Source organism: Anser brachyrhynchus, assembly GCF_964034855.1.
Source record: "Anser brachyrhynchus genome assembly, chromosome: 3".
Taxonomy (NCBI): Eukaryota; Metazoa; Chordata; class Aves; order Anseriformes; family Anatidae; genus Anser; species Anser brachyrhynchus.
Genome location: NC_137696.1, coordinates 69,967,475 through 69,995,192, shown reverse-complemented (window position 1 = coordinate 69,995,192; position 27,718 = coordinate 69,967,475). Strand labels below are relative to the sequence as shown.

At 38.6% G+C, this 27,718-nt stretch overlaps 1 protein-coding gene across 2 annotated transcripts in view; it reads left to right on the top strand.

The window, feature by feature from the left end:
- Positions 1–27,718, top strand: part of NKAIN2 (sodium/potassium transporting ATPase interacting 2) — a gene marked incomplete at its 3' end in the record, with an annotated part of 509,777 nt that overhangs the window by 470,622 nt on the left and 11,437 nt on the right. For both annotated transcript variants that reach the window (XM_080588355.1, XM_080588354.1), the window contains one exon: positions 21,457–21,517. In XM_080588355.1, the coding sequence (XP_080444481.1) occupies positions 21,457–21,517 (61 nt within the window). The remainder of the gene's footprint in view (positions 1–21,456; positions 21,518–27,718) is intronic.

The following is a 27,718-nucleotide window of genomic DNA, read 5'->3' as shown; positions in this document are numbered from 1 at the left end:
TGTCAGACAAATCCCCAAAAGGGATTTAAAATATTGTTCCATAGAGTAGTAATAAACATGCACATCCTTTACTGTATATAAAAGCAAAAATTTCCAGAATAAAGGTATGTTTTGTTTCTTGGTTTGGTTTGGTTTTGGTTAGTTGTTTTTTTTTTGTTTGTTTTGATGGCAAGTTATGGGTTGTTTGTCATCGTATACACATTTATTCTCTCCTATTCTCTGATTATTTACCATTTAATGGTCAGACCTACAGTGGGTCATGTAGATGTGTCATGAACTTTCCTACTGAGTGCAGTTTCAGCCACGGTGAGATAGCTAATAATTAGTAAACTTCCTTCCTAGTGTTTTACCTGAAAAATATTTCCAAAATTATTTTATTATAAAAGAGGTTTGTTACTTTTTTTTTTTTCCTCCTGTGCTTTGGGGCTTCTTCCAAGAATGTATTTGCAGTCATAATTAAGAAATGTGTTAAACCTTCTGTCAATTAGCTTAATTGATGTAAAAACCTGATTTGGTCCTGGGAGGAATGAATTTCCCCAGCTGAACCTTATCAAAGAACAGCTTAGCACAAAATGAGGAAGAAACCAAAATGTGTAAGACTGCCAGGAAAAAGCTTGTGATGTCTTGAGACAATGTGAAAGAAAAATTAATGTGTGCAGGCTGCTGTGTAGGTGTTTTAAAAATAAGTCAAGTGTTTTCTAAATGCATTCCTGTTCGTGCATAGTCCTAGTATAAAACCTTTAAAAGTTAGAGTAGAAACGAGGAAGAGATGTATGTGAGATAAAAGATTTATCAGGAAACAGTATCAGAATGTGGGAAGAATGGGCTCTGGAAAAAGGCCATTATTAACAGGCCAGAAAAGTGACTTGTTTTTTTGTTTCTCCTTTTTCTCTGGAAATGCCAATTACAGAATAGAGATAATACAGAGTGTGTAGAGACTGTGATGGCAGAGGCCTTAGCCATATGATGCTATCAGGAGAGCTGTGTGTAAACTAGTAAAGCCACAGGTAATGGTGAGTACAGAAAGCTCAAACCTGAATGTGAAAGAGCTGCTGCAAACTTGGGTGTGCATATGGAAAACGCTTTGCCAAATAATGGACTCATTCATCTGCTAAAATATCTCTAAAAAGTACCAAGTTTATTCTAAGAAGATCTTTTCCTCCAGGTCTGATGAATTAAATGATGGCTGGGAGCCAGGTACTCATGAGTCCCAATTTTGCTGATAGAAAAGTTTTATTTGTGCTTGGAATTACACATAAATTCAATCCAAGCCAGGATTAGAGCCTGTGTTTCTAAATCCATTCAGAGTAGGATGACACAGTGACTTCCTGGTAAACTGCTTCATCTCACTGTATCTCCCATTTTATACATGAAGAGTGAGGTAATAAGTTACCTGCTAGTCTGTTATAACCTCATAAATACTTTGGCTTGGGGGTGGGAGGGAGCTAATTGGAATTATTTATTTTGCTTGGCTTGAAGATGTATGTGGAAAAACAGTTCAGATTCATAAATTCTGATGAAGAACTGGACAAGTAATGTTATGTGCAGACCAGGTTCTACTAGGCAGGTTTTACTGTAGTTAATCTAGACCCCAAAATGGTTCCAAACATTGCAATATTAATTTGTGTGTTCTGATTTCTTCTGCTGCACTCCTTCACTGCCAGAAAATGTTCGTGACACATCCCTTTATGTTTCTGTCATAGCAAGGTCAGAAAGATTAAGAATGCACAGCAGGAAGCCTTCTTTTTGATGACAGTGTCTACACTGAGCTTTCATTGACTGTGTGTTTTAGTATTTATATAAATAGTTACTAAACTGCATTTGGACAGGAAGCCTAGATGACATTAATGTTCAGTGTTGGTGTACTGTGATATAAGAACATTTAAAGAGTGATGACTGGGTGCTGTAAGACTGTGTTACCCATAATATCTTTTTCACCATGCTTAATCTGAAGAGGAAAGTATGTGTCCTGTATGTAGAAATTCATAAGGTGTAAGAAGCAGGGAGCATGGAGCAACAAGAATGCCCTGTCTCAGCACCAAAATCTCTCTTCGTCACTCTCTCACACATATGTACATACATATGCACACATATGCATGTACTTTGAAGGGGAGCACCATCTATTTTATGCACTGTACAAATGAATGAACAACTCACAGAACAAATGCTGGAGACCTATCTTCCAACCAAGAGAAGTAGTAAGTCCCCACACAGGTGAAAGGAAGATCTTAAATGTGGTCAGTGGAAAAAATGCTAAGAGAAATCACTCTTCATCTGTCTGACTCATCCCAGTTGTGCGTCAATTACTTGCACTGGTTTGTGTTAATATTCAGTAGACCATTAATCTCAGCAAGGTTGTCTGTGGGAAGTAAATAGAGTTTTAAGTGTGGAGATTTGCAGAATCGTAATAATAATCACTTTAACGATATGTGCTTTGAGTATGGTGGCCTATGGATCGTAGGTGCTAACAGACCTAAAAAGTGAGTATCCTCAAAGGGTACATCTGTGTTCATAACAAGAGGGGGCAGACAGGAAGCTCAAGCACTGGTCTTGAGCTCATACCCTCATACCTTATTAAAGAGACATAACATAGTCTTCAGTTTTATGTCCAGGAGCAGTTTACAGAGTTAAAGTAAAGACAAAATCAAGGGAACATCTCAATGCAGACATTAATATCAAATAAGAATGTTTTCTGCTGTCTCTCCTCCGCCTTGCCACCTTCATTATGAGGAAAAACTTAGATGGGTATGATATGACATAGCCATTTTATGGTACAGCAACAGTATACTAGAAGAGAAAACCTCACTCCGCTGGGCTGTGACACAGCCCTCATTGTTTCAGACACTGTGAACTGAAAAAAAGCAAACAGAGAAGATGACAATGCCTCAGAGCTGCAAGCAGTAAACCCCACTGCACAGGACCCATAGGAGACTCAGTTAAATGCTACACAGTCTGCACACAACCCCTGTGCTGGAGCTGGAGATGTGCTAAGATGTGCTAAGATTTGGCCTTGAGGCCAGGAACTGGCCCTTGGCCCTTTTCTATTTGACAATGTAGACATAACCAGTTTATCTCTCCCTGCATCATTAATTACCCAGGTCCCATGAATGTACTCTGTTTTATGAAGATAAAATATTTCTAGTTCTTCAGGCAGCACGGTGCCTGTGCCTCATTAGTGTCGCACTATTCCATAAGACCCTTGATTTATGTCACTGTACAACTTCCTGTCATTGCTATCTCTACAGTTCACTTCTTTTAATACATTTCATGAAGGCTACATGCTGATAAGGGAGCTCCCCGCCCATGGTGTGCAGCCTCAGTGTACTCACAGCCTTCAGTGCCTGCACCTGATCATTTCATAAAAGTGAGCATCTGGCATTGTGGCTATGTGGAGATCGTGATCTGCGGAGACGAGCTGTGTTTGCCTCTGGCAACCTACTGCCAGCGGTACAACACTTATTTTGAAATTTTGTCCCTTTGTACGTTTCATATGAATTCACAATCCTCTGCAGCAGGATAAAGGAGTCAGAAATATTATGCTCCTTAAAGAAAAAAAAAAAAAAAGAGGAAAATTAAAAGAAAAGGAAGAAGTGAAAGAAAGAGTCAGGGTGACAAGTTCCCTTGTTCTCTTTTCTTGCCTTTACCCTATTCCCGAGCACTCTTTACACTCTTTAAATCCTTTGTCTTTTGTTTCAAAGTTGTATTTTAAGATATTATTTTCTTCTTTTCTGGAGATTCAGATGTAGTTCATGACATGAGTTGAAGCTTTTGAGGTGTGCCTTCTTTCCTCATATTTCCTTATTATATACTAAACTGAAATCCGAAGTAAGCTGGTTACTCCTCTCTTGGGATTCTCTGGATTTAATTCAGCACTTTTGCAAATAGGAATGCAAATTACATGTCTAGTGAATTAGGTGTAGTAATAATGGTGTAATATGTATCAGACTACTTCATACTGAATGTGCAACTTGAAGGTAATTTACTCATGAAGAAAATAGTAAAAGAAATCATAATAGTGTTGAATGTAATTGTACTCTACTGTACCTGAGTTAGCTAGATACTAATTGCAAATACTCTGCTATCAGTAGAAGTTTCTCTGTGATTCTTCCTCTAAAGAAAAGTGCTTATTTTCCATATTTGTGGAATTAATTTATTTGACAAATACTACTATGTACTAAAATGTTGCATATCAACATTGTAGGCAACATATTAGAGTCACAAATCAGAAGCCATAAGAAAACTCTGTAATTACCTAGTTTAACTTCCTATATAACATTGGCCATAGAGGTTCCCTGAATTGATTCCTGTCTGAAATGAATTTAAAAATGCATTTAATCTTGATTTTAAAATATAGCACAATGGAAAGTTCGCCAAAATCCATATTAAAATTTACCCTTTATTCTTTTCATTTTCTACATTTTAGATTCCAGTCCAGAGCTTTACAATACATTTATCTGATAAACTCCTGTCATTAGCAACATTTTGCTCCCTGTTTTAATGGTTCACAATGAAGTTAAACCTCCTTTGTTTAGGTAACCTACTTAACCTCCTCCCTATTTTGTGAGCTACTTACATTCTGCAAACTTCAAATCATTCTCATGAGTCTTCTCAGCCTTCTTACTTTCTTCTAGAGAAGGATTCACTTCAAATTACCAGACTTCAGTCATCCGAAATAATTATCTAGCTATGAGTTTATGTGGAAGACCAGAAAGCAGGCCACTTTCTTCTATTCTGGGACATACAAGAAGCATACAAAAATGGTGTCCATCTACCACAACAGTCAGGCTGGGGCTGGAACCCAGATGGAAAGACCACAACCCTCTCAAATATATGCATACCCCCAAACAGACCTCCCAAGGACTGGACAAGCTGCCCAGACACTCAGTTGCAAGGAACTCAGAATCTGGAATTCCCGTAGGGCCTGAAGGCAGAGATGGATGTTGTGGGTGCAAGTGTGCCCAGATGGATGAACTTTTTGATCAAGTCACCATGTTGCAAGAAGAGCTCACCAGGCAGTGTAGTATCCAGGAATCCGAGTAAGGGATTGGTGCATGGTATTGTGCACTGACATGGGCTGAGAGTCCAGGCAATGGGAAGGCAAGCCAGCTTCCAACCCTGAGCTGATGGGCTTGACTGACTCATAAGAGAAGGGAGACTGGACACTTGTCTCTGCTTGGAGCCAAAGGAAGAGTCTCTTCCTTGCCCTCAAAGTGCTTCTATGCAACAAATACAGTGCCCTCAGCGTGGAAAAAAGGGAGTGCATGAGTAATGGTCAAGACCAAGGAAAGGTCAACTGTACGAAGATGGACCAACCAACCAGCTATATTAGAACCAGTGTCACCAAAAAAAAAAAAAAAAAAAAGCATGAAATATGTTAGTAATTGGAGATTCCTTACTGAGAGGCACTGAAGCACCCACTTACCACCTAGACAATCTCTCTAGAGAGTTTTGCTGCCTGCTGGGGGCCTGCATTCATGATATCACAAAGAGGCTATCAAGCCTGGTAAAGCCAGATCACTACTGCCAATTCCAACTCTTTCTTGTAGAGTCAAATGAGGCTGCAATGAGCAGACTCCAAAATATCTAAAGGGACTGTGTATGTCCCTCATAAATATGTTGAAAAGATCATGAGTGCAAGTAGTGTTATCCTCTATCCTTCCAGCTGGAGAGTGGAACCCAAGAAGAAGGAGAAGAAAGGATCAGGTGAATGACTGGCTATGTATGTGGCTGATACCATGCTCAGGGTCTTGGGTTCTGTGATCTCAGATGCACCTTTGAGAGACCGGGCATGTAGACACCAGAAGGGTTGCATGTGGCCACACAGAGAAAGAGTGTTCTGGACAGCAAACTGGCTGGACTTACTACAAGAGCTTCAAACTAGCAGATGAAGGGGATATACTTCTGAGAGAAGTACAGAGAGTATTTGTTTTCACATTCACAGGGAAAAAGGAAGAGAACTGTAATGGTCATCAATTATCTTCATGATTCTGGAGATGAAAATTTCCAGAAGCTGCTGAGCAAGTGAAATTTGAGGTCAAAACTGAGGTCTGACTTTTCTATCATAGCCAGTCCCCTGTGTCACAAAGAACGAAGCAGCTAGCAATAATTTTTAAATCTTAAAAAAAAAAAAAAATCTGTACATTGCTATTTCATTAATCCCTCATGAAGCGCAGAGATCGACTTCATATTACCTTACTGTTTTTGGAAAAGTGTGTAATTCATGACAAAGATGATGTAACTGGAAAACAATTCAAAGTTAGTATGCATATCAATGTCAGTATACTCAACATGTTATGTTAACATTAGCAACAAATGCTGCTGCTAATTCAACATTACATTGCAGTTGTGACTAGGTTACATATTTCCATATGTGACATAGTGGTTGACTGGAGGAAAAAAAAAAAAGTCGATGGAAATAGCACAGCAAGTCAACTGATACATGGTTAGTAGAAATACCTTGACTTGAATTTTTCCTGTTTACTAACAGAAAACAGAGTAGATGACCAATGGAAGACAACAGATATAACAGATATTACATTAGAATATAGATCCTCCCCACGATAACATCTGTAAGAAACAAGATCAGCATGAAGTCATAGGTAATGAAAACATGCATAAGAGGGCATGTGAAACCTGCAACTGTTGGCCCTAAGCTCATTTTAAAAATATTGTTATCAGGGAAGAACCTCAGTATTGAAACACGGTACACAACTGTAGCAGCAAGGACAATTAAGACAATTGCACTACTTAGTGGGCTCAATAAGACCTCAGAATAAATCAATATAAGAATGAAGAAAAAAATAGGCCATCATCAGGACCTTCATGTTTCGTACAGAAATGCAGTGACCTAAAAAGAAGGTTAAGAATAGTCTGGAAGGTTGTCTCCAAAAGAACACAGGAGAGGATTAGGAAGACTGTCAAAGTCAAATCGGAAGATGGAGGGGGAATCATCATCCAGATTTTCTATGTTGAAGTTGAACAAGATGACTTGACTTAATGATCAAGATGAGGAACACAAAGATCCCAAAGATCCCAAAGAAGGCTTTGTGCTAAATACCATCCTCCAGATAAAATAGATATCTTCACATATCATCCAATTAACATAGATGAATACCATTAGGACTTCATTTTTTTTGGCTGCCCAGTTATGTGAGGTCTTCCTTCATGGTTAGATTGCTGCATGCTGAAGATCAGAGTGAAATTCATAGGCAAGAACCTGTTAAGCAGGCACATATTAAACAAGAAGTCTAACACCTGTGCATGGAATTATGCTTTTTGTGGCAATTTTGGAGACTTTTCATGAGAAACTTGTGAACATCAAGTCTTTCTGGACACAAAAAACAGCCACCTGCAAATATGTTGTTTTCATTGCAGAAGAACCTGAAAACATGTATGAAAAGAAAAAAGCCTCTGAAATCATGAATGAAAACCTGTGACTGCTGTGAAAGAAAGATTTCTGCTCTCATATGCCCTAACTGAGCTCAGAACCTAGTACACAGTCATCTCACCTTTTCTGATGTCCTGGTTTCCACATATAGAAAAATCAGGCACACAAGCTAAGCAGGAACCATGCTTCTCCTATCCAGATACACAGTCATTTAAGTTAAGGGACCAAGATCACAGGATGACAGCAGCTTACTCAAACCAGTCATTTAGATACAATGTGTAACACCTTGGAAAATGGGACGTTTTGGCTCTAATGATTTCCAGGTTTGAAGTCTGTTAGCATTTTCAACTTTAATTTTAACCTATTTATTCAGTATTATTAATGTATTTTATCTACTTCAGGTTTTTTTGGCAAACACATAAATTTTTATTGGACCTATGTCAACTCTGATTTGTAGACATTTAAGCAAAGAATCTGTTTTATTTGGGTAGCACAGTCATATGTCAAATTTTGCAAAAGGTACATTTTATCTCTAATAAGGCCTGATGTCACTCCAGTCCCTGTTCATGTTTGGATGCTTTTTCATTTGTCTTGGCATAAAATGTTTTTTTCAGACTCTATTTGTTTTTCTTCGATTTTCTATAACTATAAATTTATTCCACAGTGGCTCTGGCCATCCACTGGACCTGCATACCTAATTTGTTGCACATTGTACATTTCCATGTTCATGCTGCAGATTTATGTTATTTCAGATTCACATTTTATTGCATGCTAATACTGTTATATGTTTTCAAGAACTATGTATCTTCTTGAGAATTCAAAAGATAGTATTTTACTGCACTAAACTTGAGAAGAAAAAAAAAAAGCAAATCTATGAATTTATGAAATTATAGTTTGTAACAAAAACCTTCACAAAGATAAGGTGTTTTATTTTAAAAGTATTTTAAAAGATCAAACATATTAATGTATGAACTACAATAACCCTCCCAGTGATGTGCATGACATTTAAGAAAGTAATAAATCATTATCATGATGGAGCTATTAAGAAACAATTGTTTACCTCCATAGTGAAGATTTCCAAGATCTATTCACCTGATTATTAGTGATTATCAAGAAATGTTATCATTTAATTGAAAGATTCTTAAGTTTCTGTGGATAAAATACAACTATCATTTTGCATTTACTGCTATCAACTAGGCTAAAATAGATGTCTAGTCTAAACTGCAATATGTAGGTAATGTTTATAAAAGTTAAAGTTTGTCAAAAGATCACAAATCCCACTGTCAAAAGTAATTCACATACTTCTCTGTCTAAAGGTCATCAGTGAACACTAAAATCCCTTGGTCAATTTAAAATGGGGCTTCTAAGTCAGGTTTACATTATAAGAAATATATGCCCCCTCTGCTTAATTTTTTTCTCTTGTGTAGGTATAAATATTGATGAACTTGCTAAACTTTCTAAAGAACTTTTTAAACTTTCTGTTAAACTTTCTAAATCACAGAGCAGAATTTGGTAAAATGGATCATTATTTTTCTGCAGATATGTGGCCTATTGGAGTAATCACTTTTTACAGTGAATAATAACAGCAGGACATACATATATTTGCTTCAATTGTCCCTGTTACTGTGGAAAGCAGAAGACCAAAGTAGCTGGAAAGGACTGTTCGCTATCTCAAAACGAGTTTTTTTCCATGAAACATCATCAGCTGCTTGTCAAATTCTGTCTTCATTCTTCTTAACAGAGAGATATTTCCAGGTTTATCTGGTACTGCCAAGGTTTTTAAGAATACTTTATTGACTATATTACATTTTAGATTATTAAAGTAAGATTTGGTTGTTTTTGTTGTTTTGCTTTGTTGTGTTTTTGTTTGTTTGTTTGCTTGTTTGTTTTCTACTATTTATATGCTAACTGCACATATTATACAAAAAGGTATTTTCCATGGTGCTGCAGATGTGATATACACGGTGGTGCAAGGAATGATGAGGATGCTGAGAGTGTAACCAGTTGGTTAAGGCACCTAGTTTTGTCTATACTGTAATGTAGAATGGTTTCGGAAATAAATATCCTAGTTCAGTAATGTTGTAAATCCCTAGTTATTTACTTGATAATTGCATAATCATTCAAAATAACTAGCTTAACCTCCTAATCCATGATTTTTAATGAAGCAGAATGTCTTCATGCTTTACTAAACTAAAAATCTACACACTGCAGTATAGAAACAGGACCAAACTGCAGTTTTTCTTGCATGTCAGTAGATGACTAAAGGTGTCCAGAAATATAACAGATGTATTCAACATCTGTTAGATAGCATGGACATATCTCTCAATTGACAGCATTGTCTTACTCACATTAGGTGATACACTCTACGATTAGGGCACCAGTGAAAAATGAAGGACAACTCAGGATGTCTGAGTTGTCTGTCTCTTTTTGTTTCTCCACTGGCAACCCTTCCTGCCTCTCTGACAACACACTTCATGCCTTCAGGTACTGTTTCATTTCCCCCAAGCAGTTCTCCAGTGCACTATCCTGCAATTACGGTTTTTCATCTTCTTTTGGAATATTCTCCAGATGCTTCCTAGTAGGTACATCTTTGTTTGCTGCTAACCAGCATCACTTACCTGGGTATTTGAAAATGAGCTGAATCATAAACAACGTTCAAGATGAAAGCTCTTAGATTGGAGACATGATTAGGACTGACCTGCAACAGTTGGATTTTTGTTCATTTTAAGGGGTGTAATTCAGTTGTTATGCACACTTTCTCTAAAATAGTCATACCTCTTTCGTTAACTTTTAAAGATATTAATAGAATTTTGTCCGCTTTCTGTGGATATATAAGAAACCAGGAAAAAAAGTCTCATGAAATGTGACATGGTTTGGTTTTACACCATGTTCAGTGTTGCTATGCAGCTGCACAGCTTGGCTGTCTTCAAAGATGGTTGTGTGAGCTGCAGTGTCATATTGCATTCTCTTATGTCTTGCCAATTAAATTATCCTCCCTTCCCTTTATTCTGCTAAGGCAATAGAACCAGATGAAATAAGGTCATACTTCTCAATTTTGGCATTGGACTGTTGATGTAGGAGCACCAAACATCTAAGAATCATTTCTTCTCTGACCCTCAGCAGGTTATAATATTGTCTTTCATTTTTCAAAGATGTGGTACATCTGTTCAAGCCAATAACACAAAATCTCTATCCAGTAAGATTCTATTCTCTGACAGAGTTTAATCTGAGAACTACAAAAAAAATGACAATATAAGCAAATTAATTAAATTTAATATTAAAAAATAAATAAAAACAATATTAAATATAAAGCATTAAGACATTTCTGTTATTCTTTGCAGAGTATTATGATAATTGGTTAATAACAATGTAGAATAGAATATAGAAAGCTAGCACTTTTAATATTTGCCATCCAAAATCTCAAAGCAAAAGTCACAAAGACGAATGAAACCTTACAGTGCCCTGGTAAAAGTGGTTTTATCATGTCCATTTTACAGACTTTGTAAATGAAACTCAAAAAAAAAAAATGTTTAATACACAATTTCAAAGTTTGTATTAGGAAATACTGTGGCTCTGTATCACAGAGGAGGGAGCTTCCAGAGGCAAGGAGAAAGATAGAGCATTTTCATGCACAAAGAAGGAGCACAGCTGCTGTACCAGTATGGTGGCTACTCTGTGTGTTGCTGCCAGAGCAGAAGGGAAATAGCTGTGTCCTTTTCCCTCACTTCATTGTAGTCCACTGCCAGTGTGGAGGTTGGATGGTAATTGTCCTTCTCTGCTGGTTCAGAAGCTTCCCTTCACCTTTCCTTATGCACTCTTGCAGGGGCCTAGACATCCTAATCTGCTGCTGGATGGGTTTCCAAAGGTCACCCTGGCCCAGAGTAACCCAAGCTTGGAACAGGTGACAGAACTGAGGCCTTAACACTTACAAGTTTAAAAACACAAATAAACACAAAACTCACATTTTTCATGAGAGATTAACATGTCAAATTACTGCTGTCACTTGTGTTCTTCCTACCAGAGCAGCTTCACATCAGCATGTTAAGTAACCTCTTACTGAGACCTGAGGAAGAGATGTATGCTGGCTACTGAGAGCCATATAGAGCTTCAGAGCTTCAAGCTGAAGATCACTGCTTTAGAGGATAATGAGGGAAGTGGCTGGTTCAGATGAAACATTTAGTTTTAAACAGGCATCTGATGTCTGCCGATAGCAGAGGTCTAATTTAGACTTCCTTGATCACTGTGGCTGGCACACTCCCAGGTACTGCATTATATTAACAAGGTTCATAAACTGTCAGATATAACTCATCCACTTAACTCTCTGCAACAAGGCACAGACTCTGAGGACACGGCCTTTCCGAGAATGTTCTCTCTTTATAATTCATCGTTCCTCCAAAATGCTTAATGTGATATGATGTTACTGGAATCTTTGGCTTAAGTTTTTTTGGTCACACGTACTGCAAAATTTATTCATATGTCTTCTTCCACCCCAGGCTGTGACTGGGACCTTTGCCATCAAACTATTTCCATTCAGGCCAAGGAGATCACTATTTTTCATGCTGAATAAACAAGGAAGTGATCCCCTGCCCTTTACCAGAAGGGCTGTCAGGGAAAAGGTGCCTTTGGTCATGGAATTAAAATTGTCCTTCCTTGGAGGCTGTAGAGGGTCAAATCTTTTCGTATCAGTCTAGGCTGCATGGTATGATATTCCTCTAAACTCTCCAGTGGTTCTCCTTTGGCAGGAAAGGTTTCACAAAGCACTTTGGCATTTGCTTTTCGAAACCCGCTTAGCTTATTTTGCTGAATGGAGAAAGCAGCACTGAAACATATCTTTTATTATAGACTACAAAGGTGGAAAAAGCCTACAGTAGCCTGATGCTGTGAGGAAAAATAGCACTGAAACATGAGCTGAGTTCAGTTACTTTAAACATTAGATGCCACAGGAAGAGGTTTTATTGACCTTGAAACCCCCCTGACACTTAATGCTGTTATATTGTGCATCTAGAGCAAATGTTTGTGCTAAGCAATGCATTTGCTAGATGTATAGATCTTAGGGAGATGCAATGATGTGGTGCCCCACCGTGTAAACTGTTTTGTACTTTCACTGAGATACCTCTATTACCTTACACGAGAGCATGAGGCTTGAGGGAGCTATTTGGTTAAGATAAGTTCATTCTTCCCTCTTCTGCCTTGCGTACATTGCCAGACAGGGAGGATATCCCGCCTTCCCACTCTGTGCACAGGCACAGACAGTCAGGCAAAGCCTCCCCCTGTCTTAGCCACCTTCCTGGCTGCTCTGTTGCTGATGGCACTGCCAAAGAGATCAGTCTATTCCTCTGCTGTTAGTCCACAGCTCCCACCTGGCTTGTGAATGACTGTTACTGTGTTTTAACAATCAGTCACTGATTAGGTTTTAGCACTTAAGGCCCTATTTATCTAGAGCTTTTTCAATGTATGCAATATTTGGCTTTCTTTTTGTAAATTAAAATAATGAACTTGACTGCTGCTGAAGAGTTTCTTCAGCTGAGCTGTGCATTTTTCATAGTATACAACAGTCCTCCTCGTCAACACTGTTATCACTGGCCATCACAGAAGCACTTTGATCAAAGCATCATTAGGCTGTTAAACTGTGACCACCACCAAGAAGCCAGGGTACAGCTGAAGTTGTTGTGTACCCATGAAGCTTACTGATTCTCAGCTGCCATCAATGCCTTCAAATAAACAATAGATTATCACAGGGAAAGTAAATAGCACCATGGGGAAATAGTCAGCCTTTACTGGAAAGTCTCTCTCACCTCTGATGAAATGTTCTCGCTTTTGCTATTTATGTTATAGCATTGCTTTGACGTAGCCTAACATATGACTTTGGACAAGAGCAAATCACCTCTGCTACCTTAGTGAACTTTTACTCTACACAGTCTTCATGGTGGGCCACAATCTTGAGAAACTGGCAGTCACAACAACATATTACTCCCTTCTCATCCTGTGCTCACTCTCCCCTGAACACTTCTGTTTCCCAGATCTGAGGGCCTTGTGTTCACAGTCACACCATCAAGGTTCACTTGCCATATGGGTGACGTTACATGGAGGGGTGGGTTTACACTGAACAGGAGCGCTCATACGTGTTTGTTTATCAGGAATTCAGTTATCTTATACCATCAAAATATTTCCCCCTATGCAATCTATACAAACTTCAGACATGCATATATTTTTCCTACTGCCCCTCAAAAGAGTGAGTAGCATTGATAATCAACTATTTCATCTAATGCAGTTCAATTTAAAATGCTAGGCATTCATTTGGTGGGCTGTGAGCAATCTGTGGCTTTGTTAGATCTGCAGCATAAAGAACCAATTTTTCTTATCTTAATCCTATGGCTGTCTGGAAAAGGTGACACACAGTTAGACATAATGATAAGAAAAGCTACTGCTGCCAAAGGCAGTCAGATACCAAAGCCAGATGATTAAACCATTGCAGAGAATTCCCAGAAGACAAGAGGAGAAAAAGGTCCAAAGTTTTTTCCCATAAAAGTTTTCTTGCTATAAAACCTTCAGAGCAAAGGCCACATATAGACACATATAGATTCTTGCTTTAATAATCTATTCCTATTAATTACAGAATGGCCAGGGTGATACGGATTTTAAAGCCTTTTACTTTAGTATTTTGTTTCAACTTCATTCCTTGTTTTGTTGTTTTGCTGTTGCAGAGTGGATAGAGGCAGCTGGCCCTGTTTTAAAAGTAAATGGGATGATTTTTCCCACTCTACACAACTCTAATGGCTAAATCCCTTTGATGCGAACAGCAGTCACTGCAAACTGTTGACCCCTTTACAATCAGAACTCTGTTCTAACAGTGACAGGTTGGGCTGCAGAGCTATAGTGTGAGAGGAAACAGAAAGAGATTTTTCTGATTTCAGGACTTCCCACAACCTCAGTTTAGATAGAATTTACGAATACACGTAACCAAAAATATCCTTTAACCCTAATCAAGTGAGGAAAGGTAAAGTGGAGACAGTTCCACAATAGCAGAAAATAAAAGAAAAAAGTTTTCTAGTTTTTAATAGTTTTTTTTTTTCTCCTTTCAGCATTAATGCCTCAGCCTTAACGGGGCAATGTGCACTTGAGCTCCAGCCAGCATCTCCTGAATAAGGCTGGTGGAGAATTTGATCCTGGTTTCCCAGACCTACCACCGCTTGAAGCGGTGATGTGGGGATTAACACAGGTCAGCCTGCCATGGCCTCCCTTCTGCCCCTTGCAATATGCCTGCTTCAGCTTCCCGGGGGAGTCTAGCAAAGTCCCAGGTGGAGCATTTCACCTGTGGGAGCAGAGATGCAGGGTTCAACGCTGAGCCAAATCTACAGGATGCCCTGCCATTCAGTTAACATAGAGGTTGGCAATAAAGGACCCCTACTTCCATTTCATACAAGCTGGTAGCCCCTACATTTTGGGTTGTGTTTGATGTCTGAAGTAGGAAAAAGTACATCCTTTTCTTTAGATGTGAGTAGAAATCGTGGAAAAGTGCCAAATATCATGTGGTTATCAAAAGCATAAATCAGACTGAAATACCTATGGAAGTGGTAAGATTTCCAGAAAGTTTTAGGTCAGATTTGCAGAAAAGTCTTGCTAAACTTTCAGAAAATTTGGGTCAAGCTGAGTGTCTGTAATACAGCTTCAAAACAGGTAAGTATGTCCTGCTTTCATCTGTTGTTAAAGGTTTTCACAGCTCTTATCTGACAAGCCACAGTACTGTGATTTTCAGTGCCCCTGTGGTCTCTTCCATTCATCAGGTGAAAAAGTTTGCCAGGGAAGACGCTGGGGGAACAGTTACCCTGAACACGACAGAACCGCTCTCAAGCGCCCAGCAGCATTTCAAACAAAAACATTCTAGCAGGTCTTCATGATGATCTTCAAATACCTATACAAAAAGGAAATCTCCAGAAAATTGAATAGTCCACTGAGAAATAAATAAAGGCTTTATGCTAAGCACCACCTAGACAGCTGATATAACAAAGATTACAATGCTGTGGTTGAAATAAATGCATTTTTTATCACATTTCTGTTTTCCAGAGTGTCTAGATTTATCTGTATTTATGATTCTTATTATATTGTGCATGTTAAAAAAAAAAATCTTGGATGCCTTTCAGACTAAGAAAGGAAAGAAAAACTATTTGACAATTACATATGTTAAGAAATTATGGCTTTGTATTTATTTTTATTTAATTTCTTGATTGTCCACTAAATATTATGGTGGCCATAGTAATTTAGCATTGTCTTTTTTCAATAATTATTTTTTGCACAGAAGAAAGGTGCTTTTCATTATCAAGGAATGATTCTCTTCAGACAATACGTAGACTGTTAATTCTGTGGAATAATGACATCAAGGCCATATAGCCTACATTCCCCATCAGGAATCTGGTCTAGTATCAACAGTTTTACAATGCTCCTCATGACAGTTAAACTTAGAGGAACGACAGAGTTCTGGAAATGGTAAATGTAAGCATAAATAAAACTGTACCTCAGCCGCGCAGTTCCCATGGAACACAGCTTGAGTTTTATATTAAACTCTAGCATTGATGCTCACTCACCAATGCTGCAGGCAGTGAAATCATGCTTGAAAAGGTTTTTGCAGGGAGCAGCGTCAGAACCATCATGGCACTGATTTAGTTCTACCAATACTCTGCTTCACCTTATCTGCCAAATAATGAGCATGATTTTTCTGAGAAGCAATACACTGGAAGCTTTCTATGTAGTAATTCTCCAGTTCTTCAGTTATTCCATAATGTGTGTGTGTACATATATATATATATATACATCCTTCAAAAATCCATTTTAAAGAAGCCTAGCTCCTTAAACACACAACATTATAAAGGCTCTATGTGTGCACCCCCCTTTAAATTTAAGAAATGTGATTGAATTGGATATGGCTAGAAATGTAACATCACAGTTTGGCAATATACAGTTTCCAGGGCCAAAATTAACCTCCAGGTAATTCTGCATTATTATTGCTTGAACAAGCTTTTTTGGTTTGGTTTGGTTGCAGATTTTTTGTTTGTTTGTATTTTTTTGTTTGTTTGTTTGTTTTTGTTTTTTTTTTTCTTGCCAAGGTCGTAAAACCAGGAAAAATAGACACCTTGGCATAAGCTGTTTCAGCAGATACTGTAACATCTTTGCTTTAGAAAACAAAATCTTTATGGCCTTTTTTATAGAATAAAACACTCACATACAGTGAAGCTAAGTCCATGGGCTATTTCCATAACCCTTGTTTGTCTTCATCTTGAGCTTTCTCCTAATGACCTTATCTCACTCAGATCTTACCCACTTTTAATTTTTGTTTCTTCCTTCCTGTCACTTTTTTTTCAGGTGTCCAGTTTAATAAAGATAATTCCTGATAAGTATCTACCTAGATATTGCTTTAAAACAGGGAAGGGTGGGGGCCTTGACCAGGAATGATGGGTTTTCAGATTTTCCTAAATCTGATGTTATTTACAGTGTATGAAAACATTAATCTCCGTAACAGAACTGAGAAAAAAATAGCAAGACAGGATTTTGATCAGTACTGATTCTGATTAAGTTTGATCACAACACTTTACATTTGCAGCAAGTCTGGAATTATACTCACAAAAATTTCAGGATCTGATAAGAGTCGAGCAGTGTAACAGGACACTGCTGACTTGAGTAGGGAATATTCAGTCAGTTTTTTCTTTGCCTTATCTGACCGTAATAAGGGAATAAGATGTATTATCTCAATTCCATAATTAATCTAATTGCCATCTCTTTAGTAGTGTTATTACATTGCTGACATTTTTTAGGTTGTTGCTTGTCTTGATTTTTCCTTGGCAGAAGGAACGTTGGTTTTATCAAGGTGTTTATACAAGAAAAAAAAAAAAAAAACAAGATTTTAAAAAAATAAAAAATTGTTTGAGTCCATTGTGCAACTGCCCCTGTATTTAAGTAAAGACAGTCATTAAGTCCCATCAAAGTAACACCCAGGGAGATGACGCTGGGATGGGCAGTGTGTAACTTTCAGAAAGAGCAGTGTTTAATTATACTCTCATATGAATATATTGGGGAGAGTAGTAAAGAGCAAACTATTTTCAAGTTGCAGGAAATGAGATTCATAAAAACATGTATTCACAAATCATTACAGGTGTAAATGAGCAGAAATGCTAACAGCTTCTCCTCTGAAGGCCCATACTACAGTGTTAAAATGTGAATGAGACAGATGTAGACACCTAATCTGGGAGGGTCAGGGCTGTAGATCTGATATTCTATTCATTGCATCTATTTATTTTTATTGTTACATGGTTTATAAACGAAAGTCTGGTTAATAAAGTATTTATTAAAAAAAAAAAAAAAAGAGAGAGAGAATAGAAAAAAAAAAAAAAGAGTTTCCAAGAAAACCTTACTACTTTTAAACTGATTTTCTCAGACAAACAGGCTCCTTCTCTTCTTTATTTCTAAGGACTCATCCCCATCCTTCTCACATAAAGCAAAAATCCTCCTAAGATACTGAATGAGGAAGATTTTGTTTTGTGTAATTCTTATACTACACTCAGCTTTGCTCTGTTTGAGGGCCTTCCAGGAATATATTAATTAATGTGACTAACCTCTATCATTTGTTTTTTGTTTGTTTGTTTGTTTGTTTTCCCTTTCCACGTCTTCTCCAGGGAGTATGTTCAGTGAGTGTTCTGTTTGAAATTTGCTTGACATATATTGTGCTATATATAGATGGGTTGTGGTGTGTTATTAGTAGAGAAACAAGGTCAAAGAAATGCACCTTGTACTATAACAATGGTGGCAAATTTCATGTGAGCCCTTCTTTGCTGTGAGAATTCTTTAACAATTTTAGCTGACAGGTCCGCAGGAAAGCTCTGCCATGGGCACAGGTAAGCTTTACCCTTCTCACATGAAGCCTGAGTCCACTGGGCAGGAAGCATATCCCTATCCCAGAGATCTCTGTAGTCACCACAGGCTCAGGCCATCGAGCATGCTAAAAGTAAAAATCACCACTTTCAGTTCTGAACCCCAGCTTCCAGTGAGTGCCCTCTGTCGTTGATGCAATTAGATGAAAAATCTTGAATGACTAGCACTGGATCAGAACTGATAAAGGACAAATGGCTTGGTATAGGGGAAAGAAAGAAAAAGACAGACAGACAGACAGACAGACAGACAGACAGACAGAAAGAAAGAAAGAAAGAAAGAAAGAAAGAAAGAAAGAAAGAAAGAAAGAAAGAAAGAAAGAAAGAAAGAAAGAAAGAAAGAAAAGGAAAGAAAGAAAGAAAAGAGAGAGAAAAGGGAGGGAGGGAGGAAGGAAGGAAGGAAGGAAGGAAGGAAGGAAGGAAGGAAGGAAGGAAGGAAGGAAGGAAGGAAGGAAGGAAGGAAGGAAGGAAGGAAGGAAGGAAGGAAGGAAGGAAGGAAGGAAGGAAGGAAGGAAGGAAGGAAGGAAGGAAGGAAGGAAGGAAGGAAGGAAGGAAGGAAATAATGTGATGTTCAAATTAAAACAAAATTATGTGTACCAAGCAGAGGATTGGATAGATGTGGGGGAAGATGAGGTTTATTTTAAAACTCTTACTATTTCAAGGGAAACAAACTACCATTTGTATTTAAAACAGAAAAATTTCTAGCTATAAAGCACTCTTTTAATCAGCAAACTCATGTGATGAAATGCTGTAGGATTTACTTACATATCAAGAGTTCCCCAGACATTTAAGGGATGCAACTGAATACAATTAAAAGATTAGCGGTAAGAACAGATTATGATACAGTTTGTTTGCTGTGTTTTGTGAGAAAAGTTTAGTTAATAACATGTAAACTTGTGGTGTTTTCACAGATAGGAAAGTATTGAACCGTATTACAAGAAAAGCTTTACCACTGCGGTTGCCTACTAGAGATGCAACTGCTCAGCTCTCTTGGATGTGATGGTCTGTAAAAAGAGAACAGAGAAAATATTAAGCCAAGGTTCACATCCAAGAACGGAATCATTAATGAATAACCTTGCTGTGCCTAATTCTTTGCTGGATTAAACCTCATGTAATGTCATTGAAGTTGGTGGGTTATGTAGGGCATAAGTCAGTGGAGTAAATTAGCCCTCTGTCTTGAAGCCAAAAAAACAAAGGAAAGAGCAGCCCAATAAAGTGGAATGAAATGCTGATATTAGCTGAACACCACCGTTCTTGGTACACTGTGTTCTTTGTGTCCAGCAGTGAATATGTCATCTCTCCCAGGTGTAAAATCTTCGCGGCAGCACTATAAGGCAGATTTATAGTAAATGACAAAATTAATGATTTAGTTCTGTTGTAATGCCACTTCTGGGCTCCCAACAGGAGCTTAAGCAGTTAGTAGACAACATCTGTACTGGCTGCAGTGTGGTCTCCAAATCAAGCCTCAATCTCTTCACAAAAATCTTGGGCCTGGCTTTTTTTTTTTTTCTTTTTTTTCTTTAGTTGTATCTCACATATACAGATGTAGGTAGAGAAATTTCTATAGAGAAAATTGACAGAAATACCAGAAACACCTGTGTAAAAGCTGGAGTAAATTGAGCACAGTCACTGCCTGCAATATGAAGCTACTAAGAGACAGAGGAAATTTGTTTGAATTTCACATGTACAGCTAAAATTAATGGTGATAGGAACGCAGAACCCTGCAGTGATTGTAGAAGTGCCTTGGATTTGTTAAATAAATAAATAAACAAATGCATTTGCACTAACCACTCTTCTTAATCATACATAGTTCCCACATGTCACTGCATGACCCACTCATTAGTTTGTCTGAAATTAAGATCATAATCTCCCTCAACCACAGATTATGTGTTGGTTTTTTTTGCATCACGCACACAGAGAATTCAGTCCTAGCTGGAGCCGTTAGGTACTTTTTATTATCCAAATAAAGAATGAATTCCAAAACTCTACAGTTGGATTCGGAGCTCATGAATAATCTCTGTGAGGTGATCTGTACAGGAATAACACATTTGAACATTATGGCTCACTTTTCACTACAAGGAGACGAAACTTGAATTCCTTTGACTACCTACCATGCAAACTTCAGCAAAAAGCTAAAGGATGGAAAACAGTTGACAATCATTAGAGAAAACTTTCCAAACCTATATGTACGGGAAGCCATGTAAAGAGTGCAACACACGGCACATGATGCTGTTCTGTTGCTTCTGGTATGGTTGTTACCTCTCGGCCAACAGAGCTTAGTGGAAGGACTAACAGAGGTCTAATGTGATACTTAGCTCATGACATGTATGATACTGGCCATTTTTTCCCTTTTTAAATTTTTTTTTCAAATGATGGTGTAAAATAAGCAGTCTGCCATGGTACTCAAGCAACACTCCAGTTTTCAATTTCTTTAAATTCTGTTATTTCTGTTTATAATTCACTTCTGGGGGTGTTCTGGGGGAGGAATGGAGGTAACAAGATTTGAATTTGTCACCTACAGCATGAGATACTGATGCAAACACATCCAGACCTATCCAAATTGACAGATATGTCTTGAGGCTTGGGGGCTATTGGAGAGACAGGAAAGTATCTCTACATCAGATCCACAGCCCTAATTTCAAGTGATAAAATATCATTATAAAGATGGTTTACAAGTGAAATGACTTTGTCTTAGGTTTTGTTGAAAAGATTCTGCTAAAAAAGCAGAGTCCTGCTACAGGATTAAGTTTTGTTGGCAAACAAATCTGACTTTGACATAAACATTCACATTTGCAGTTGTTAAACTGCCATCCACCTAACCATCCATCTAGTTTCCTAGTTTTCAATAATTAAAAAGAAGCTATTGCTGTAATGGAAAATCTTCTATCAGTTTCCTGGAATTTTTATGGAAGGGTTTGTTTTTCAAGAAAAATGCCAACTCCTGACTATTTCCAAAAGAACCACATAAAATAAGGAAATTCACTCATTATTACAACTAACTGTTGTTAAAAAAAAAAAAAAGATAATTACCTCATCAAGTATAATCTGGTGAAGTTTGTTATTTCTGTAGTTTCTGTTGTTGTTTTTCTAAAACCAACTCATGTTTTTCTATTGTATTTGTTTTAAATCTAACGCTATTGCATTTTGTTTCAGCTGGCGGGCTTCATCTATGCCTGTTATGTTGTGAAATGTATTACTGAAGAAGAGGACAGCTGTAAGTACTAAAGCTTTATTACATACAAAATGAATTCTGTTTTTTAAATCACCCTTCCACTATGCTGGCTCTTGCTGGCTTGAACCTAAATGTCTTATTATACTGTAGCCAGAACATGTTTTCTGTCCATCCATCTTGATCTATAATTTCCAAATGCCTAGAAGACAAAGGAGTCATGAAATGTAGCTTAAAAAAATACACACTCCTTTCTTCTGAATAGATCGTTGTAATTGTTTTTACCTCACAGTTTATCTTAAGACACACACACCAAAAAAAAAAAAAATCCCAATTGGCAAACCCAACCTCTTTTTTCTTTTCTTTTCTTTTTTTTTTTCTATTTTTCTTATTCCAGACTGTTAACTATCTTCGCAGTAATAGGCTACCACTGAGGGTATAGCTCTTCTATGTTGACCTCTGTGTTGGCTTATAAAAGCACTTCTGGCAAGAAATAACTTTAGATCATTGCAGGACCTTCATTTATGAGAGGTGAAACCATGGAGTTCCTCTTTGTTCATGCTGTTCCCAGGGTACAATTACAAGGAACAAAATGAGTTCATAAAGATGTATGTTTGTGTTTCTTCTGCTTATTTATGTCAATAGAAGCCTGTTGAGCAGAATTTCTTCTTAATACATGTTATGGAGCCAAGCCATTTCATTTTTTCTCTACTCTAACCTTGATTTTTTAAAAAGGGCCACTGCAGCATTTCTGTACATGTTGGGATTCATACCAAAGCACTTCGGAAGCAAGTATCAGAACTGCATGTAACTTTGATAAAATATACATGAAACCTAGAGAGAGTTTTGCAACAGGAAGCTAAAGGGCTTTTATTTGACTGAGAGCACTGCTAGGGCTGGTGGGGGTTCTTTTGTGTACTCTGCTGCATGTAGAAAACAGCTGAAACCCTGTAATCTACGGGTAATGCAGCGCCACTGTGAGCCGTCAAGGGAAGATTTAGTGCTGAAATCAAACTACACTTTGGAGGTCTCTCATATGATGCTCCTCTCAGTTGTGTGTGTATTTCTGTGGAGGTGAGGAAGGCATAAGAGTAAAAAGAGCTTGGGACAAGTGTGTGGAGCAGGGATGTGCCATAAATATGTCTTGTCTTCTTAGTGATGGACCCAAGTCATGTATGCTTCCTCTTATTCTCCAGCTTATTGTGTTCTCTATTTACAGAACTAAAGGATGGTGATTCCTCGCCCCTCAAATGAAATCTCTTTTAATACCATCCTGCCTTTTCTTCCAAGGGCTTAAATCTTTTTCATTCTTCTGTAATGCTTTAGGGTGTAATATAAGTAAAAAGTGAGGAAGGGACTGGTGACTTGGCTCAATGAACAGGCACAGAAGTCAGAGCATGTTTGGAAGATCTCTCCTGTGGGCTGTAAGACGGCGTTCCTGGCAGCAAGGCGCTGCGACCAATATGCAATTTTTTTCTGCTCACTGCCAGGGGAGCTCCCTGGTGTTCAGAAGCCACAGATTATCATGCTTCTTTGAACCTTTTCTTGCGGTTGTCTTACCCATTTTGAGGCCTTTATTACTTTTCTAGTATGCCTTTGCCAGGCCTTGTCTCCTTGCTGAGTTGTCTCAGCTGCCTGGAAGAGCCTCACTGGAGCAAGACCCTACTCAGCACAACGTAGCCTGCATGAGCACAGCCCACGTAGTCTTGCTGCCAGTGAGTTTTGGAAGCCTGGATGGGGGAAAAAAAAAAAAAAATGTTAAAGGGAACTCAGTGGCAGAGTCATCCCAACACTGTAACAACTTTCAGACTAGATTTGGCTCCTTGAGGTATCATAAAATTAAAGTGGCCTTACTTTCTACTGAGAGCACCCCATAAAGATATCCCCCTGACCAGGTTTGATTTCAGAATGTTTTATTTCCTCTTGGATCTGTTTTTTTGCCTTTCCCTCCCTTTTGGCAACACATTGCTCTATCACACTCCTCTGGGATGTAATGTATCCCTTATGGATGCCATGTTATTTAGTATGCATATTCCATAGGAAGATGGGTAATCATAACTTCCTCAGTACTTTCATGGATGGTGTTGTCTCATGCAGACCAAGGAAGTGTGAAAGAGAAAAACTTTCAAGAAGAGGTACATATATCCCAGAGCCATTGCTACAGCTTCTTGCACATGCAGGTCTTTAGTCTGAGGTCACTTTATATGCTCTAGCTGTGTTTCTCCTCCCATAGTCTACAGTTTTTCAGATTCTCACCCTAGCATGCTGCTATGGAGCAGGATCTGTAGCAGAGAGGGATGAAGACAGCCTTCTTGCCCACGGTGTACTCCCTCCCCCAGCTTTGCTGGACATTTCTGCTAGCTCAGCACAAAAATCTTTACCGTGCTGCCCACCAACACCTGCTCTGTATCCATACCTGGTAAAGGATGAGGTTAGGGTTGTACTTGCATGCAGTTTGGCAGCTGGTGCTCCTTCTGTGTGTTAAAGATGTATTAACTGTGAAAGATCCTCTAAGACCAGTCACCACAAAGCAACTCTCCCACACCCCTGACATGCTTCCCCAGCTTCTGAAATGGTTTGGGAAGAACAGCAGAGGGTCTCTGCCATCTTCTTAGCCACCTCCATATTCACAGGCGTCACAGGAGAAAGAAATCTAGATCTCTGGTTTTCAGGACCACCCATACACATTGGCCTTGCTGCCAAGCACAAAGGACTATACGGACAAACCTATCAGGCCTCACCAAAGGGGCACCAAGTCCTGTCTAATGGTCGAATGAGACTGAATCAGTAGAAAAAACTTTTTGGTACTCATGATGGACATGCTGAATATCAATATGCTCAGCTCCATTTCTTCTACTTTGCTAATGGGTCATGGGAGCAACAGCTGCCTGGAAGAGAAGCAGAAGAGGCAGGAACACTAAGCCTGCAAGAGTGGACAAAGAAAAAGAGAAAAAGTCAAGCAACCTCTAAGAGCCAGACGGGCACGTTCCAGATTTTAACCAGAGGAATGCATCAGCACTGCTCAGGAGCAGAGAAGGTGCCTTCTGTTGCAATCTTCTGTTGGCATGGAGCCTCAGCCGTAGAAACACAATCAAGTTGCTCTTAAAGTACTTCAGCTGAATTAGCTTTGCTCTCAGAATAATTGGAACAAGCTGAAAGAATAACTATTTCTCTGTTCTTTATGCAGATTTTATTAAAAGAACAAATGAGAGAGGGAAGAATTAAGCAAACATTTCACTAAGATTAACCTGCTCTAACCCCACTGAAGGATTAAGAACGGAACAATACAATGATCAAATCAGGGTCATAACTAAGACTGAGTCAGCAAGCCTTGGGGTTTTAATCACCCACACACTAAATAAATCCAGCAACAGACCCCCTAAATCAAAGTACAAGTCTGCACTACCTCTCATGAGAACAGTCTGCTTTGGGTTAATTCTGCACTGAGGACTAAAGTGGAATCTGCTCTCCTTCTCGTTGCAGTCCCAAGCAGTGCTCTCACACTGGGCACACCAGAGCCGAACTGCAGCGCCCATCTCCAAGAATCAAACAAGGGTGGTTTTCCCCATCTACTTCTCTTGTTGGTTTGTCAGTCTCAAAGGACTCTTCTGCATCTTGTTCCCTGTGGTTGTGTAGGGAAGAAGAATTTTGAGGCTCGCAGCACCTCAGGTCTTGATCAAGGAACGACAAGGGAAGATAGGTGTCCAGTAGGGTTGCTGCCAGCTCAGCGCTCTCCTTTTCGCTGTTGCCACTGGTATGACTAAGCCATTGTCATTCTTCCTTCATTAGCATAATTAGCTGCAGCAATTAAAAATAAAGCATGGAAATGTCAGCAACAATCATTACTTGGAGGCATTCAACGGCTGTAAACTTCTCGGAGCTCCTCATTTGTTTTCTAAAATCATATTAGGCCTGCATTTTTCAAAGGCTGCACATTATTTTTAATAACATTGAAATGTTCGTTTAATGTGCATTTCCTCACAAGCAATTTGGCTCCCTGCTATAAGATGTTACTGCCTTAGTAAAGTAAATTCAATGTATTTTTGAAAATGTTATTATATATACAGATTTTTAGTGGAAAACTCTGGAATGCAAGCAGTGAAGCCGCATTCTCCTGGGGCTTTTTGTCTGTAAACACTTAAAAAAAAAGAAACCTGGGTTACTGAAGTGGCAATTCTGCACTTTCCTTTCAGATTCTGGTGAGGGAAAGGGGACTGGCTTGTTATTAGAGGGACAGCTCTGGCCAGGAAGGAACCCCAGCCCAAATGACATGAGATAATGGACAATTTAGACTATTTTTCACAGTGAAATCCTAATCCACAAGGCTCCTTTGCAGATCCAGACAGAGGGGGGAGAAAAAAGTAAATCTACCCTATCAAAATTCCAAGGCAAACAAAGAAATCTGACCCGTCAGACTGCTCCCAGAGTACCATGGAGAGTACCATATTAGCTGCTAGTACAGCTTTGCACTAGCATCTCACACTAGCAGGGATCCAGCTTGCACGTACATTATCTTCTTTTCTCTTGGCATTGTTCCTAGGTAAACTGCAAAGCAAAAGAAATCACAACTGGCTGGGTTAAGTAGATTTTTGCTGCATATCCCCTTGAGCCCAGCATTTGGAGATGTCTGACACAGAAATAAAGCTCTAGATAACCTTTTAAAATCATTTTACTTCCCCCTGTAAAAGCTTGAATTCAAGATTCTATTTGAATTACTGGAAACATTTAAGAGTACAATATCCTGGATAGTGGATATCTACTGGTGTGCAATACAGCATAGCAGTTATATGCCAATAAACTCGTTGCCAAACAATAACCCATTCTGAGATCTCATGTCTGACCTGGGAAGTACAAAGGTGGTGAAAAGATTTGTCTTTTGGAAGACAATATTAAATTTATTAGTTGTAAGATATGAGAAATTTGGACAAACATACAGAATATAGAGAGAAGGCTTTTATTTTTGGCTCTGTTACAGGCTCCTTTCCACCTATGGGCAGGTTATTTAACCTTGCAATACTTCTATTTGCCATATTTAGAATGGGAAATAACGATAGGGATAAACTCACAGGTGTGTTGCTTCATAACTTTGAGCTTCTAGGATGAAAGACACTATTGAAGTGCAGAATATGCTCAGATATCACTTTATTTCTGTGCCAAACGCTTTTCACAAACTGCTTAGTGAGACATTACAGAGAATTAGTTCCTTGGCTTCCATCGCTGCTTAAAAATTTCTAAGACAAAGAGAAAATAAAAGCAAATTTCTCTCCTGTCTTCTGGTGAATATGGCTGTAAATTCTGACTGCCAAGATAGGAGAAGCATAGAAAGAAAGCATGGATGGAGCAGAAACTAATGCTGAGGGGAGTGCAGAAGATGACTGAAACCATCTTCCTGTATTCAGGGCTGGGATTAAATGCAACTCCAGAGGTTATTGTCACAGGCGGCCGTTCTGATCTGTTCCCTCCTGGTGACACTATAGCTGGAGTGTTCAATGCAGCATTATTTGTTATGCTAGACTAGAGATAAGAAGGGAGGTACCAGGTCTATCCAGCCTGATATCCAGAATCCAGCAATGAATAACACCTGATGCTTGCTTTGACCTTTATTTGCTGCATAGGCATATAAGAACTCAGAAGGTTTGTGGTTCCCAGAAAATTCTGGCAGTAATTTGCAGTTTAGGGACTTCCTTAGCCAGAAGTAGTCTTGTTGCATTTGATTGCCCACAACTTGCTTTTCCTCCTGAACACGTCCCCCTCCATTTGAACCAAGAACATTTTTATCAAGCACAACCTCCTGAGTGAAGGAGTTCCAACAAGTCAGCTTTATATTTTGTTAGCTTTACACTTACCCTTTGTGTAACGCACCCTGTGTCTTGCAATGGAAAACACTGAACAGTCATTCTGCCTTCACTTTTTCCATGCTACCACATGTTTTCTCGACCTTCACCAGCTGCTTCCTTCAGCTTCTGTGGGAGTATTACGGAACTTGAGATCATTTTTTAGTAGGTGAGAGGGGTAATCTGCATCTTCAAACCCTTTATATCATCAAAATAATGGAAGAAGAATCTGTCATGAAGGAATGGCAGTATGGCAAGGAGAAATACATTTACACTTTGGGGCCCCTCACTGATGCCACCAGATGTCAAGGATGATATTCATTTCATGTACTTACAGTCATATGTAATTAGGCCTACAGTTTAATGATCAAGTTTTCCACTTTTTTACTTGTTTCAGTAACACCAAAAAGCA